Below are 11839 nucleotides of genomic sequence, written 5' to 3' on the forward strand. Positions count from 1 at the left end.
CTCCTGTCAAATTTAGCCACGTCACGCCTGCGAGTGGGACATACAAACAATTTGTCTGGTTAATTAAACGAATTAGTGCTTCTTGCAACAGTGTCATCCAAAACTGGTGGTTATTTGCAAAAAAATTGAAAACCAGCAGTTTTTGTCACAATGTTGTGAATTGTGGTGGTTTTTTTTATTATGTCTAGGTTATGAGAATTGACAGCAATGTGATTGTGGCCTAAGTTCACGGCAGAAACCAAATTAGGATATTATTAGCTAAAGAAAGTGTTGCATGATCACCGGCGATACAGAGGCTGTCGTCGAGTCAGTCAGGTTGACATGACTTGACGATTGTAGTTCAGGTTTAACCAGAGTTTCATTCAACAGTGAACCACATCATCTACAGTTCATCGCGGGGTTCCACCTTAGCAGCGGCAACATGCTGCTGCCGCTCAAGCAGATAGCGAGCTGCCAACGCTGCTTGCATGGCGGCGCCATACGGCAGAGCATCCTCGTTGACGGTGAAGTAGGGGTTGTGGTGTGGCGCTTGCGGGCCGCGGGTCTCGTTGAGCATCCCCACGAAGTAGTAATATGTCCTGGGCACGGCCTCAGCGTACATGGAGAAGTCCTCGGCTCCCATCATCGGCTGCTTGTCTCTCACGTCGCCGGGGCCGACCATCTCGCCGCCAACCTTCACGAAGAAATCATGGAGCTCCGGGTTGTTGATTACTGGCGGAGTGAAAGGCATATCGTTGCCAAGGAAGTCCACGACGGCGCTGCAGCGCTGGACGGATGCCTGTGCCACTATGACCTGAGACAATAAACACACCTTTCATTACAATTTGTCCACGAATTGAACTCAGGATGGAACGAGGGTTTGGTTACCGGGAGCTAAATTCAGTTATGGGTAACCATATTTCCACCGCACCCTTCAGAAAATGTCATACCGCGCAAAAATACCCGATTTTTTTCGAATTCAAACAAACACCCTCAGTAAATGGACATAGGAGGAATTTAAAGTCAAGATTTGGTTTTCGAATTTATCCGGTAACCGTCCGGATTTCTCGGAAACCACAGCGGAAATCGCAACCCCCTCGAGACAATATACCAATTCCGTAACGAAAACCTTGGATGCAACTTCTCGACAACATTAAACTAGACTTGCACACTGAACAGCTATGGCGTACCTGTGGGAATCTTCTTTAAATAGTGAAGTATATATCAATTTTTTAGTGGTCTCAGCATGACTATTCATGCTTACCAAAAAATAGCTTGACCATTTATGATCAAATAAACACAAAAAGACACTTCATTTCTGAAAGACACAAATGATGCAGCTTTCAGAATAATTAAATAATAATGAGGGAACAGACTAACCACCAGCTCAATTGTCAATGTCTATAATCAAATCGGGATATTATTAACTAGAAACTGTTGCATAATCACATAGGCGGCCAGAGCTAAGCTGTCGTATCATTGTGTACAAACTGCACTGTTGTACCATTATCTTCAAATTCAGATAGCTTAACTATAAAACATTGTGACTGCCTGATTTGCCATGTTGACAGTTAGCTATAAAACATTTAACCCAAGAATTTAAATGCCAGCAGTACTCAGTCAAATCAATTTTTATTTCTTTACCCTTTGAGGTACCGATAATTAGGAACTGATTGACCAGATAAATGACAGAGAAAATCCCAAGTATAATGTATTTACCTCTTCAATTCGCTGCTTCAGTAGATCAAAACTCTCCCTGGAAAAGGCTCGGAAGGTACCACCTATTATGACAGAATCAGGTATGACATTGAAGGCTCCTCCACCTTGAAACTTTCCAACCGTTACTACCTGCAGAAAAAAACAAACCCAACACGAGGAGGGGAATTTACGGGTAGTTATTGGAGTACACATGGACCTCAAAAACAATTTGGCGATGCTAAAGGAATGACTAGGACTATCACCATTTACAACATAACAGATATCTAAAAGCAGCCGCTGCAAAAATAATAATATTTGAACTAGATTAGTACTAGGCTAAACACTAGTTCAAAAAATTTGAACTAGATTTGTACTAGGCCAAACACTAGTTCAAAGTTTTTAACTAGATTTGTGCTAGGTAACCCCCCTAGTTGAAAAAAAATGTAACTAAATTTGAACTAGGCAAAACCAGGTAACACTTGGAATAGCACCTGTGAGTCCAAAGGGTCAGCTTCTCGGGAAACAAGTTGCTGCAGGCTTGCAATAACACTGGATGCAGCCAGTATTGGATCGATAGTATGATGAGGAAGTGCAGCATGCCCTCCCTTCCCACTTATTACCGCCTCAAAGAATCCGCACCCTGCCATTACAGGACCAGGCCTCGATGCCAGCACGCCGATAGGCACAGTGTCAAGTACATGGATACCAAACATGACCTCTATGTTCTCCACAGCTCCATCTTCTATCATCTTCTTTGCCCCACCACCACCTTCCTCAGCTGGTTGGAAAACAAGAACAACAGTACCCTGCGGTAAACAGCAACAAGACATCTGTAAAGAAAAATTGGCAAGTTTGGAGGATGAAAATGCCTATTTTGTTTGGTTGCTTTTAAAGAATAGAGTGCTCACTAAGGATAACTTTAAATATCAAAGCAATGAAAGGTTGGAATGGATTGACAACTGTGAGTTCAATGGTAGCAAATAAAGTCTCAATCAGTATATTTTGACTGCCCTCTAGCTAGATATAATTGGAGTGTGTGGCTGTGTGCTCACTGGGGATTGGTGCTAAGCCTCAGAATTTCATGGATCTATATCAAAATTGGTTACCTCAATTCATAGCTAGAGATAGAAAAGTGGTGATGACATGTGGATCCTAGTAATATCATCTTTTCTTTGCCTAACTGGGGAGTATTCGACCAAAGCGACATGATCAACTATTGATCAACCAAATGAACATGCGCATTTTCATATAAATTTTGGAGGGTGACTACTTTTTAACCGATGAATCAGAAGCAACAACAAAATGATGAACCTATATTCAACTGCCAATCTCCAAGCACTCTTTTCGAATTAAAGATAGTATTTAAATCTTCTTGCAACTTTTCATCGTGGGATGAGAAAAATCGCAATCATTTACAGTACAATGAGAATTGTTAACCAACCTGCAACCCGTCACGGTGCTCCTGAAGAATCTTAGCAGAGCCCAACAGCATAGCAACGTGTGCATCATGGCCACATCCATGCATCTTCCCTGGCACTTTGCTCTTATGCTCCCATTCCACGCTTTCCTGGAAATACGTAAGGGCAACTTAAGTAACATGACAAAGGTCCAATAACTGGGAATAGCATTTATGCTTCCCCTTCAAGGTACCACATGGTAAAAGCTAAAACCAGGTTGACAAAAAAATTTGCAGTCCAATAAATAGTTCCTCCTCCATATCTAAATATAAGACGTATCAGGAGTTCAATTTAAACTCCTAAAACGTCTTATATTTAGGGATAGAGGTTGTAGGTGTTTCCATACCAACCATGAAAAAAAAACATGGTGACAAGATCATAATCAAATACTAGCAAAGTTCAGATAGAATCAGATAGTAAATGATGGGAAATGGTGCAATTATCATCTTGTACTTATATAAAAAATGAGGCATAATTAATTGTCTCATAACCATTCATGATAAGCATGAACCCTTATATGATCCTAGTCAAAAGGCTAGGAAACTGGAAAAGGACTAGGTTAGTAGTATATACCTATTGTACAAAAAGAAGCGTTTGCTTTGATCCATGTTAACAAACCTAGTTTACATTTCCATGCTGTCAAGCTCAAAGATATGCATCCTCTCGACATCAAGATTTGCATACAATTATCTTGTCAAATCCAGTTGACCTCTCACACACTATAGTACTTTTGAGTGGTCTAGTCAAGACATCAGGGTTTGTTTACATTTTTCTGAATAAATTTGCAATTTTACTGCGCTGATAAATTGAAAGAGGTGGCTAGCGCCATCAAGACCGATTCATCTCTAAACTTAACAGGCGTGCTAGAAATCGTGCAATTTTGCGATCACAGATAATTATGGGAAAGGATCAGCAGCCGAACCAAGAAGTTATCCTCTACCTGCTGCAGGAAATCTAAAACACGATGGCTCGATACAACAATTGGAACAGTAAAGCAGCATCAGCAGGAAATCAAAGCATAAAAGGTAGCAGTAAGTTGGCAACCTGCATGGCGAGCGCGTCCATGTCGGCCCGGAGCGCGACGAAGGGCGGGCCGCCCGTACCGACAGTGGCGACGACGCCGGTGACGGCGAAAGGGTGCCTGTAGGGAATCCCCATGGCGTCGAGCTCCCGCCGCACGAGCTCGCTGGTGGCGAACTCCTCATAGCCAAGCTCTGGGTTCTCGTGGATCCGCCGCCGCACCCCCACCATCCAGTCCATGAACTCCGCATCCTTGGCCCGCCGCAGGAGACTCGCCGGGTCATCTAGCGCTGCACCGCAGCTCGCGGCGAGGAGGAGGAAGGCAGGAGCGCAAAGCAGCAGCGGGAGAGGCAGAGCACCAGCGGCCATGGTGAACAATAAACTAGTCCTACGGTGCTGTTGTGGTTTGAACTCTTGTATGACTGACGTGGAGTTGGTTTGGGTGCACTTATTTATCCGTTTTCCTCTATCCTTTTGCTCTGAGATGCCGTGGTTCCGTTCATTTTCTATGTTGGATTGGCTGGATTAGAGTGGTTTGTTGTAAAGGTTGGCGGGCATCCAGTTGCTTGCCACTAAAACGTGCTCAAATGCATAATCAAAAGCCTTGTTATAATTTGAGAACATTTCATTTGCTTACTTGGTGCTCATGAGAAAAATCTTCAACTTTATCATATTTCACAGAACTCAAGGCTTAGACAGCACCTACGTTCTCTGTAAGCGGCCTTTTACAGCTAGGGTGACAGCGAGCCCTTTATTTTTGAAAAAAAAAAACGAAAACTTCATTTCACAGTTCCAAAAAATAGAATTCTAGATGTATTCAATGACGTGTACTACAATCGCGCAGAATCTAAATACAAAATCAATTCGAAAGGATGCAAGCATCAACCTTTGGTTTATTTGTCACTTGATGTACATGGATCCTTCCTTTTAGTGGAATAGGTCGACCATGCAAGCTCCAGCAAATCACCTGATAAAATCAGAAACCAAATAGTGAAAGGAACAAATGTATATCCGCAAGACTACTGATTATCCAGGATGTTGAAACATTAAATGGGTACAATAAGCGCAAAAGCTGTAGCCGATCAAGCCAATGATGAGCATACTTTGCATCAAGTTTCATACCACTACCCAGAGTTTCAGCAGCAGAGCATGTACTGAAGAAACGATTTGACGATCAGATCCTCCTGTTCTCTACAAGCTTGAAGCGGTGGAAGCATAACAATGGCTTTGTAGTAAAACCTCCAACTTAATCCTCAAACCTCCAACTTAATCCATCTAAAGCCTCCAACTTCATCCTCATCCTCAGTCAGAGTACAAGGTCTGTTCTGCAGGATGCAATAGGATGAAGATTCCCACTTTTGTAAACCCAAACTCCAGCAAATTAAATTTCAAGCTCAAGCAGGGCACTTGACAGCTACCCAGCAGACGAATTTGATTATATAGTTGACCTGTAAAACAGAATATGCAGGACTAAGCCTACCAAAATAGCACATATAAAGCAGCAAGCAACCGTGAAATGTAATACACTCGAAACGCCCTTCTTTCACAGATCCCCATGTCAAGAAGAAATAACTGGCTACACCATCACATGCACAGCAATCGTATACCAAATGACACAAAATCATCACAGATCGAACCACAGAACTCCCAGCATTACATTTCAGTCTGGAATATCAAAACTCGGTTAACGAGGTAACAAGGTCCCTGATGAGTGATCACAGATACTAGAACAAGATGGGTCCAACATGCTACTAGGAAAGGAGCATTGTCTGGCTTGATGCTTAAACCTCCTGGACGCTCAAACCTGCAAAAAGGAACATCACGATTAGCAAACATTTACCAACAGCAGGAGTTCTAGAGCAGTAAAGAACAGAAAAAAAAGGTGTACACATCATAATGACTAGATAAGATGCAAAATATGTGTGATTGAGAGGAGGACCAACTATGAACAAATTGAAAACAAGCCACTTGTCACAAAATTGTACGGTATTCATAACATCGCTGCACAACTCATCGAAACAGTGCAAACTAGAACAAACAAAAATAACATTAGACCTAACAAATTGTTACACTGGTAGTGCAATCACACTGCAGAGGAAAATATAGCTGATGGCAAGCTGGTACATGCAACCCGCCAAGATGCCTCTGTTTTATCTCACATGGTATCCCTCGGTTGGATCTCATAGCTATTGGCCATCACGGATGAACATAAAAGCAGACTAGTTGAAACCACAAGCCATAAGTCAAAAGAAATAAAGACTGAAAAGGCTTGAAGCTAAAACTAGCAGAGCATTCATCTTTGGCATTACAATTTCTGTTCAAGGGACACGCCACTTGAGATGAATATTACAAACATAACTACTCAACAGGACAACAATACAGTGGGGAGAAACCAAGGGGATGTAACGATTCTGCTGCAATCATACTCATGTCCCTCAGATCTCATAGCTAATATGGCCATCACCGACGAATCTAAGCAATGGTTTTAGCCCCAAGCCATCGTCAACTCAACAAAAGTGTATGACGAATGGCTTGAAGCTAAAACCAGTCAATAATCATCTTTGGACCTAAATTTTATCTTCACTGGGACATCAACTGCATACACACTATATAACTGAAAAATGCAAGGCGAACTCAAAGTACGGAAAAAATAGCAGATACAAGCATGCACAGCCGACAAACATACATTCCAAGTGATGTTTATACCACATAGATAGACCATGTCAGATAATTACCTGGTGGGAGTGACTGCTTGAGCTTGTTGGCCTTGTCAGCGTCGAAGACGCAGAGGGTGTAGAGGTACCTGGAGCAGCGCACCTTGAACTTGACGGCGTCCTTGGTCCTCTTGATCCGCACCGATCGCGCGTCCTTGCGCCGCGCCGTCAGCAGGAAGTCCTTGATCTCGTGGATCTGCTTCGGCTGCACCACGCGGAACAAACACATGAAGGATTACTTAGTTGCCATATCATCTTGGGCGGAGACATCATCGTTGTGGGGAGAGGATCATTCTCACCATGGTGGACGACGGGGGAAGTCGCCTGTAGGAGGAGGTGGTGGTGGCGGCGGCGTGGGGAAGAGGAAGGGAGAAGGAGAAGACCCTTCTCTGCACATTTATGCTTGGGGTAACCTACTTGCCACACGATATCTGGCCCAGGTATTGATGGGCCAGGCGAGCAGGCCCAAAGTGATAGAACTGAGCCCTCTTCACTAAATAAAAAGTTGCCCCAAATCTTTCTCCGCACATTTGGAGCCTTGTGCTCGCAAGCATAGCTAAAAAATCGTACTACTTGTGAGTGAACCAGTGAGCCAGAACGACCATTATTTTAAATTAAATTTTAAATTATTTTAAATTAAATTTAGTGAAGTCTGGTTCGAGTGCAAATAAAAACCATTATTTTAAATTAAATTTTAAGCAAATTTCAGAACAAGACGAGCGCAAAACGTATAGATAGTAAATTTCAACATTTATAAGCACAAAACATGGTGGGTCTAAGTGATATTGGGTGTTATATGTGGTGTTGTTTCTTCCTAGCATAAGGTTGTGAGTTCGATTCCTCTTGTGATATCTGTTTTTCCTATTTTTTGTTGTTTGGATCGTTGCCTCTTTAAAACCCCGTCAGGCAATTGGGTCGCGTTTATTTTGATTGAGCCATTAAATCAATATGGTTTTTTAAACTATGGCAGCAAGGGGAAGCAAGGTGGGGATGAAGGAAAGGGGGAGGAAGGGTTTTCGCAATTTTTCCCTTTATTTTTTATATTTATTTTTTCAAAATAAAATATCTTGAGAACGGTTTGTTCAAATTACGAACCGTTTTTCACTTTTGAGATCCCCGCGCAAAGATTCTAAAACTAAATCTCATGTTTATAGGTTTTGAGAAACTTTTTTTGTACTTCCAAAATTAGCATGCTTGTACCCGAGGTTTATATGTAACTGTACTCTGATTTTCACTGAGTTGTAATAGTGCTTCTCTCTCGGGTGGACCCAAAACAAAGTTCTAGTGGGGGGCAAACTCATGAGTGGGGGCATCTCTTTTGTAAATTCGAATGATTTCACTTTAATTCAGAAATTTGAGTTGTGGCGAAGGCCCCCGCTCAGCTCTTCTTGGGTCCACCCTGGCTTCGCTGTACTTAGAGGATTCACTAGGAGTGTATTTGTACTTCATTGTTTTTGGTTTTTTAGAAGTTATACTCGTGTCTTCTGCTAACTGTATTCGAGTCTTTTATGTAATTGTACTTTTGTCTTGTATGTAATTGTCTTCGTGCTTTGTTCATATCTGTACTCATTAGATGGTGTACTCGTGTGTTTGTACACATGTCTTGTATGTTACTATAGTCGTCCTTTTTCGTAACGGTACTCGTGCTATTTTTCTTAACTGTACTTGTGCTTTGTTCGTAATTGTATTCACTTGTCAAGCTTTGTACGTAACCGAGTTATACTCGTGTCTTGTATTTAATTGTACTTGTGTCTTCTATGTAACATACTCGTGCGTTGTATGTGAATGTAATCCATTTTTCACTCAATTATACGTATTTCGGGATACTCGAATTTGTTTATAGCTTGCACGTAGCTTATACTTCTGTATGATTGATATAGATAGCATGAAAATCCTTACCAAAGGTGATGGTGCTTTTAGGTTAGGGGGACGAAGCCGGTGTACAACCACATGAACCAATTAGTTCATAATCCTATCTCGTTGCTTACATCTAGTTGATTAGACCTTGGACTTTGTTCGTTCTTGGGGAAGTTTTTCTATATGATAAGAACCCATCAACTCTAACATTAGATGAATCTCTAATTAATCTCTTGTATTGCTTGGACACTCGTGTGGTGTATATGGAGTATAAAACTGATGGAACATGAACCGTAAGACTTGGAATATAAATTGGTCTCTGGAATCCTAGTCCATCCCAGTTATATAAACGTAATCTAACAATTAACTTCCAATAAAGGATTCCAATTAAGGACTTTGATGTGGCTCAGATTAGCTTTCTATGAAAACATCTGAACATATGGTAACTAGCTCACAGGCGTCATTTGCATACATGCAAGCACATACATTCTTTTCATGCTTAAACTTTAAAATGTTTCATCTGTCAAACTGTAAATCAAAATTTAGAAATGTTTTCACAGGTGGCTTTGTCGCAACGAGATCTTTGAAACTAAATCACATATTAATATGTTTTGACCAAAAAAATCGACTATAGTTTTCAAATTATAGTCACTTGGTCATAGGGTATAGTCTAGTTTGTCAGCAAGTCAAAATGAAATGATTATCAGGTCTTTTAAACTTTACTCTTCATAAGTGGAACTCATGTATTTAGAGTGGATTAAATTTCGACTCTCTCAACATGTAGGTCACTTCTATGACAAAAAAAATGTAAAAATTATCTCATAACTGTTTATTGTTTTGGTGGTAACTGTTAACTAGCAACATGGTAGCTATTATAACCTGAAATTTTCGATGACTTTTTTCTTCAAAATATATTAATATGAGATTTCTTTGAAGTCCTTATTAAGGACTAACCCACCGGTGAAAATGGTTCGTCAATTGGATAAACGTTTTAAGAGATAATAGTTGGTTTTAATTTTTTGAATTATGAAAAGATATCTTACATACATGTAGTGTTGTGGGTATACTTCATGGGTGTACCATCGACAGTGCCTAGATCCGGCAAGCCCGGGTGGCCCACAGATGGTGATGAGGCATGTGGCCCATCGGGCGGCCCGATTCTTGTTGATCATGAAGGAAGAAGTCCAGCCCCGGATCAGCAGGCCGGATCCGTACCGACCTTAGGAGTAACCCGGATCCATGGAGGCCCATGAGGAATCCGGATCCAGTACGACATGTACGGAAGGCGGATCCGTGACGTGCACGACAAGATGTTGTACCGTAGTTAGGCTATCTGTAATCCGGCTAGGACTCTCCATGTAAACCCTAGATCCGTGCGCCTTTATAAGCCGGATCCCGGGAGCCCTAGAGGCACAACCACAACCATTGTAACAACGCGCAAGCGCCCAGATAATTCCGGACAAGCGGCGGTAGGCCCTGTCATCGTGCGGGTGTTCCGAGGCTGGGTAACTCGCGTACCACCGTCCCGTGTGCACTCCGCCCTATGGCCCCTACTTCTTCTCCCCTCGTGAGGATCCCTCCTCCGAGGTATTGTCGATTAGGCAACGACGGTTGGCGCCCACCGTGGGGCCCGAGGCGTACGGAGGCCGGAACCGGGAGGGCTCCGCCATGGGAAGCTACGACGACTCGATCGGCCGTGGGGCGTGTACTCTACGCCGGGAATTTTCCGATCGTCCCCCGGACGAATTTTGGATTCCGGCTAGGTCAAACCCCGTCAAGCTCTCCATCGTCCCAATCGGCGGCATCCACATCTTCATCGGGGAAACCGTCGATTCCGACGGAAACCCACCGGTAAGTAACGCCGACGCGGCCGCCGGCGAGCGGGACGCGGTCGCGAAGTTCCGATCCGAGACGCAGGAGCCTCCTAAGGAAGATTCCGCCTTAGATCCGAAAAACTTTAAACCCACCCAATCCGCCCCGAGCAGGAAATAACGGTGGAAGACCAATGCGGATCCGCACGGGTCTCCCGGGTGTTAGAAAAGCAAAGGTGTCACTTCGTACACTTCATAGCCCATACCGCAGGAGCCGCCCCTCAAGAGGACGGAGCTGGTCCCGTGCGGGTTGAGGCGCCGGAAAACGCTGCTCCGGATCGGCAAGAGCTCGTCGGAGAAAGCGGATCTCCGGTAGAAGAGTCGATTCTGGGAAACTTAAGCCCAATTTCCGGAGATACTCAATCCATGGACACTGAAGAGTTCGATCGTAAGGTGAAGGAATATGGATACGGTGCCCAGCCTGAAGTCGATTCCGCCCAGCCAAAGAAGGTCCTGGCGACCATTGCGGCGCTGGGAGAACACGGATCAGAAGCAGCAGACACCCAATCTGACCCCCAGCCATCTCGTAGGGGATCCCCGATGTCGCGAGAGCGACCTCGCGAGGACCCTACCCCGGAGGACCACTGTCAACCGAAGACATGATCGCACAAGCAGCCATGGATGCGGCTTATCCCTTGGATGTTCTTAACACACCCATCACTCCCGACGATGTTGAAGCTTTAGAAGCTAAAAGACTGGAGCTACTGGCCACAGCCAAAAAGATCAAGAACACTGCAGCCGCCATACTGGAGGAACGGAAAGACGCAGAAATTTTTGTGTCAGGTTACATCCAGCGTGAGAAGGAAGTGGACGAAGGATTGGTAAAGGTCAAGGAACTCCGAAAGCATTGGGAGGACAAGATCGTTGAAGCTCATCATGAGATCGAAAAGCTCCGGCGTGACATGATAACTCCCCGCAGGATCACCTTCGCAACTCCAACGGGGCAGCAACCGCTTGCCACCCCGAAGGACAACATGACGAAAGCCGCGGAACTCCTGAAAAAGAAGGATGAGGAGATTGACATCGACTTCGTCCGAAAGCTCGTTGCTTCAGCGGTGCGGCAACAAAGCAAGGCGGATACTTCACGCGAGGTTGGCATCCAACCCGGATATTTGCGTATCCACCGCGCGAAGGACGCCCCAGGAGATCAACACCGTGATGATGAATCGCGCACCGGTTCCACGGAACGCCGGAGAGAAGCAAGAGAGCACCCAAACCCGATCCCGGTTCCTTCGGATTCAAC

The 11839-nt window shown here is 43.9% G+C and overlaps 2 protein-coding genes across 2 annotated transcripts; both read right to left on the reverse strand.

The window, feature by feature from the left end:
• Positions 1-236: 236 nt before the first annotated feature.
• Positions 237-4609, reverse strand: LOC124665683 (IAA-amino acid hydrolase ILR1-like 1). The gene is made up of 5 exons (XM_047203074.1): positions 4179-4609; positions 3119-3244; positions 2169-2483; positions 1699-1827; positions 237-793 (listed from the first exon to the last, which is right to left on the reverse strand). Exons 1-5 carry the CDS (start codon positions 4521-4523, stop codon positions 383-385), a joined length of 1326 nt encoding a protein of 441 aa, XP_047059030.1. The 5' UTR covers positions 4524-4609; the 3' UTR covers positions 237-382.
• A 1291-nt stretch (positions 4610-5900) lies between these two features.
• Positions 5901-7211, reverse strand: LOC124667697 (60S ribosomal protein L38-like). Its single transcript, XM_047204952.1, has 3 exons — positions 7168-7211; positions 6890-7073; positions 5901-5958 (listed from the first exon to the last, which is right to left on the reverse strand). Exons 1-3 carry the CDS (start codon positions 7168-7170, stop codon positions 5936-5938), a joined length of 210 nt encoding a protein of 69 aa, XP_047060908.1. The 5' UTR covers positions 7171-7211; the 3' UTR covers positions 5901-5935.
• Between the last annotated feature and the right edge of the window lie 4628 nt (positions 7212-11839).

This window comes from Lolium rigidum, chromosome 6 (genome assembly GCF_022539505.1).
Source record: "Lolium rigidum isolate FL_2022 chromosome 6, APGP_CSIRO_Lrig_0.1, whole genome shotgun sequence".
Classification (NCBI taxonomy): Eukaryota; Viridiplantae; Streptophyta; class Magnoliopsida; order Poales; family Poaceae; genus Lolium; species Lolium rigidum.

Bases quoted from the DNA above. Each gene is read 5' to 3' on its own strand.
- LOC124665683 (XM_047203074.1), bottom strand. From the start codon at position 4,523: ATGGCCGCTGGTGCTCTGCCTCTCCCGCTGCTGCTTTGCGCTCCTGCC. The intron at 3,245-4,178 runs GTTGCCAACTTA...ACGTATTTCCAG, and splicing joins TGGACGCGCTCGCCATGCAG to GAAAGCGTGGAATGGGAGCA. The intron at 1,828-2,168 runs GTGCTATTCCAA...TTTTTTCTGCAG, and splicing joins CTGACCCTTTGGACTCACAG to GTAGTAACGGTTGGAAAGTT.
- LOC124667697 (XM_047204952.1), bottom strand. The intron at 5,959-6,889 runs GTAATTATCTGA...TCCTTTTTGCAG, and splicing joins CAAGCAGTCACTCCCACCAG to GTTTGAGCGTCCAGGAGGTT.